At 47.2% G+C, this 5,050-nt stretch overlaps 1 gene segment (V, D, J or C); it reads right to left on the bottom strand.

The window, feature by feature from the left end:
- Positions 1–1,354: 1,354 nt before the first annotated feature.
- LOC110258705 lies at positions 1,355–2,229 on the bottom strand. The segment is given in 3 exon segments: positions 1,355–1,405; positions 1,565–1,896; positions 2,091–2,229. Coding segments are annotated over 3 exon segments (432 nt in total).
- Positions 2,230–5,050: the final 2,821 nt, after the last annotated feature.

Genomic DNA, 5,050 nt, shown 5'->3' with positions numbered 1-5,050 from the left:
TGGGTAATTTGATAGGGATTGCATTGAATCTGTAGATTGCTTTGGGTAGGATGGCCATTTTCACAATATTGATTTTTCCAATCCAGGAACATGGAATATCTTTCCATTTCTTTACATCTTCTTTGGTTTCTTTGATTAAGGTTTTATAGTTCTCGGCATATAGGTCCTTTACCTCTTTGGTCAGGTGTATTCCGAGGTATTTGATTTTGCTAACACATAATTTCTTAAATCTCATCTAGATCCCCTGTCATCTTCTTAAAATGCACACTATCATTGTGGTATAAGAAGAAGTCGCTAGTTGGCATTTCTAACAGACTTCCCAGAGATATAAAGACAGTTGTTGGCCTCTGGAACCTGCACATTATGTTTGTATTTCATGGAGTTTATTTCATAGAAAAGAGAATGCTATATTGACTGTGCTTATATATATTTTGTAGTAGAATTAAGTATATTTTTCTTCTCATTTTTCTGTGTACGCTGTGGCTGAATGAAGTTTCCCACTGCCGTCTCAGACTTGATGATGAGCCTTGGAAGCACATTCAAGTCCATTCTGGGACTGTCCACAAACTAGCACAATTTGAGAGAAGGGAAGTAGTGACCTGCTGGGCTGTGAGCTGCCAAGTCCCCATCACTTCTAGAAACAGATTCCCCCCAGCCCTCTCCCTCCATGGTTTCCTGTAGATTTGCTCCATGAGGCCCTCTCTGAGATTAGGAGTCAGAGAGAAAGCTCCAATGCTGTCCCTCAGCACCTGCAGGCAGACGTGGGGACAGAGGTGGGACTGGAGAGTCACCTGATGAAGTGATGCAGGCAGCTGAGAGCATCAGGACCACATGGCCAGGATTTCTAGACACGTCTGTTACTCTGTGTTGAGACAGCCTGAACCTTCAGAGGATGATGGGCTCTGGCTTCTGGGGAAGCACCTGAACCCTCTTCCAAACACGTGTACACAATTTATAGTGTCTGTTTCCTGACACTCATAATGGCATGCCTTTGAAAAGTTGTGGATGAAAATAAACATTCCTCTATTAAAATAATCTCTACTTGAAAAATGTAGAGTAACTCATATGTGGAATCTTAAAAAAAGGATACAGATGAACTTATTTGCAGAACAGAAACAGACTCACAGACTAGGAAAAACTCACAGGTCCCAAAAGGGACAGGTTGTGGGGAGGGAAGGCGGCCTGAGGGTTTGGCATGGAAAAGTCCTAAAATTAGGTTGTGGTGATGGTTGCACAACAATGAGTATAATTCAGTTCATTCTATTAGAGAAAAAAGAAAAAATGCAGATCTAATACTCTTTTGCTGTATGAGCCCCGATTAATGCTTTAACTCAAACTCCTCAGGTATAATGAATTATGAGCCAATTAAATCAGGAGAAGTGCTGTCATGTGTGTGCTGCTGGGGCTGAGGAGGAGGAAAGAGAGCTAGGGCGCCAAGGAGTACACAGTTTCTTCTACTAGGGCCTCCCAGTGACCTCCAAAGGGTGGCTGCACCTGAAACAGGCTCTCAGTGATGAAGGCACGAGGAGCAGCTGGGGCGGCCCAGCCTCACACATCTGCTTACCCTGGGGGTTTTTGTGCTGGCCTGTAACACTGTGGGAGGTGCATTGTTATTCTGCAAACAGTAATAAGTTGCAACATCTTCAGCCTGCAGGCCACTGATGGTGAGGGTGAAATCGGTGCCAGATCCACTGCCCTTGAACCGGGATGGGACCCCACTTTGCAAACTGGATGCAGCATAGATCAAGAGTTTAGGAGCCTTCCCTGGTTGTTGTTGATACCAGGCTAAATAACTGCTAATGCTCTGACTGGCCCGGCAAGTGATGGAGACCGTGTCTCCGAGAGATGCAGCCAGGGAGGCTGGAGACTGGGTCAGCTGGATGGCACACCTGGCACCTGAGAGGGGAAACAAAAAACACATATTCCTGTTATCAGAGGACTTCCTTGGAGAGCCCAGAGGTACTGAGCACAGTGGCTGAGGGGATGCTCCCATGCCCCAGACACACAGAGACACTCAAGGGTCCCAGAGTGAGCAGGGCAGAGGGACAGGAGTCAGCAGTGGGAGTCATTCAGGGTGTCTCCCTCCTCACCTTGGAGCCAGAGTAGCAGGAGGCCGAGGAGCTGCATGGGGGCCCTCATGTTCACGCTGAGTCCTGACCGCCACTGACTCCTACCCAGGGTGGGCCCAGACACTTACTAAGTGTCCAGGGTAGTGGGCTGTGCTCTGGAAACATGCAAATCATCAGGGGGAGGGGAGGGCTGGGCACAGCTGCAGGGCTGGCTTGTCTCAGTGACAGCACAGCGGCTATGCCCTGGGGACTCTGGTCAGAGCAGGCTGCACACATGTGCTCCAGAGAACAGGTTTCTCCCTGGAGATCACAGGATGGACTCGGCACTCTGTCCTGTCAGGGGAGGATTTGTTTTCCTCCATTCACGGTGCCCATCATCTTTATTGCTCCATCTCCATCTAAGAGCAGGAACATCAGGGATGATATATTTCAAAAACTTCAGGGAGTTTAACAAGCTCCCTGCATTGTGTACCTGGAGCTATTTTTAAGGCTAGCAAATTTTCCTCTCAGATCTGATTCTCTGATGACTTGGGTGAGATACATTTTTTTTTTTATTATTTTCCCACTGTACAGCAAGGGGGTCAGGTCATCCTTAGATGTATACATTGCAAGATACATTTTTGATCCTCCTCAGACCAACCACCCACTGGATCTCCCTGAACTGACTGTATTTCCCACACCTGCATTTTCCTGCATCACCAGCTATCCTAAGAGATGCCAGTTCTCAGGGGTTTGGGGGCAGGGATCTGGGGCTGAAGCAGGGGAAGGTGAGGACCATGGAGGAAGGTGAGGTTAGAAGCCTGGCACCTGGGCAGGAGCCCACATGGTGTGGACAGGGCACCAGCACAGGCAGGAAGGGCGCAGGACCTGGGGTGTGAGAGCCACATGGAGACAGGAGGGTGCCCCCTCAAGCGGGCATTGCCGCTCTTGGCCCAGTGCCAGATGTGTAGCTGCAGGAAGATGAGGAAGGCATTCATGTGGCCAGTGAGGCCAAGGCTAGTTATCACCCCAACCACCACTGCTTCTTCCTCCCTTTACAGAGGAGGGCCCTGGACTTGGAGGTCAGATATGGAGAAACTAAGATCAGCCCCAATCCAGTCTGAGCCATTCTCTCTGAAGCAGGGTGAAGACAAGACCACAGCCTCTGGAGTTGCTGTGAGCTGCAGAGAGGCCAGGGAGGAGGGGACATGAGGCTGGAGAGAAAGCTGCCCTGCTGTCAGTGTCACCAGTCCAGGGAGCCCCAGCCCTTCAGGGTGTGGCTGCAAAGGAGAGAAGCTGTGTCCCCACACACAGTGGGAAAGTCTGTCTGCACTCAGGAGTCCCTGTGACATCCTTGTCCATGAGGACTCATGGAGTAGCAGTTATCTAGGCAAGTGCTCAATTGGCCTTACTGCATATGTTTTAATATATACTTTTCCTCTAAGTGTGCATGAGTGGTGTGTGCAAGCACGTTTCTATGCCTGTGTTTTCTGATCACTGCCTTCTTCCGCCCCTATACTTGTTGAAGATCATGTTCTGTCTCGAGCCCATTACAAAGATTTTTTAAAAAATTAAATTTTTACTTTAGGTTAAAGTTTTTTATGATTTAATTTAAAGATTTTTGTTCATTTTATGAAATAATGGACATTCAGGTCAGAATTGTGCTGACAGCTATAACACGTTGCCTAAAACTTTTAAGTTTATCCATAAAATAAAATGGTATGAGAATTGAATTAATGTAAACAGTGGTTCTTTTACATTTCCTGTGATTTGCAATTTTAGGATGAAAAATAAAATGCTTCCAAATCTACCACCAAAATAAGTTAATTCAAGATTATAGAGTTGTTTGGTAAAGGCTGACATCAGATGATCAGAAACCTCAATTGACACTGCATTAAAGAGTGACTAGTAATCGTCCCACTAACTAGCATTATCACACTGAGTAGAGGAAGAGTCCAGAGTGTGGGCTCAAGGAAAACTTTCACAGCTTCGCCCACACACCAAGCACATGCCGGCCACCACACACAGCATGGCAGAACTGGAGTCTCCTATCCTGAGCAGAAGGGGAAGGCCTGCTATGCCCATGGCTCAGAGATTCTTCCACACGTTGAATTTCACTGTGCATGGACATTAAGGTGGGGGGAAAGAGAGTGCCCAAAGGGACCTTTACAAGGTGGTGGTGACATAATAGGGCCTGAAGATGCCAATGACATCAGGTCTCTAATCTTTGAGCTGACAGTGTCAGCTTCAGCAGGTGGGGAAAGGTGGCTGCCTGAGATGGATTCTGCTCAGCAAGTATAGAGACAGGCTGTGTAGATATTGCTGTGTCAGAGAGGAGGGGGCCAGGCCAGACTTCCAGCCCCAGAGTCCAGGACCCAGGGAGAATTTCTCTACCACCACCACGACTGCAGCTCCTTCTTCAAGTATCCCCACCACACTTGAGCCTTAAACCCCCAGGGGCTCCCTGTTGAAATGGGACAGGATCCCTCCCACTTGCTCATAATTTCCAAGAGCAGGCCTAGGACCTTTGTGGATGGTGGTTTTTGTCTGCCATCTAATGACAGTTTTGAGACATAGTACCTTACAGGATGTCTGATGCTGTGGCCCAAGAGTCTAGACTATGAGGTTTTCATTGTTACTCATGAAAAAAAATGATAGTATTACATACATCCCAGGTTATATTCTGGGTGAAACACAGCTTTATTGATATACAAAGCACAGCACATATATACTATATACAGTGAGGTGAGTCTGGTCATACGTATACAGTGAGGATTCAATCAACAATCAGAAGTATTCAACATTTTCTTTTCCATCATAGTGTCCAGCCTTACATTTAGGTATTTAATCCATACTGAGTTTATCTTTTTGTTTTGTTTTGTTTTTGCCTTTTTCTTGGGCCACTCCCATGGCATATGGAGGTTCCCAGACTAGGGGTCGAATCAGAGCTGTAGCTGCCAGCCTATGCCAGAGCCACAGCAATGAGGGATCCAGGCCGCATC

The sequence above is a fragment of the Sus scrofa genome, unplaced genomic scaffold, assembly GCF_000003025.6.
Source record: "Sus scrofa isolate TJ Tabasco breed Duroc unplaced genomic scaffold, Sscrofa11.1 Contig297, whole genome shotgun sequence".
NCBI classification, from domain to species: Eukaryota; Metazoa; Chordata; class Mammalia; order Artiodactyla; family Suidae; genus Sus; species Sus scrofa.
Note: the sequence above shows the minus strand (reverse complement) of the source record. Positions and strands in the feature narration are given on the sequence as shown.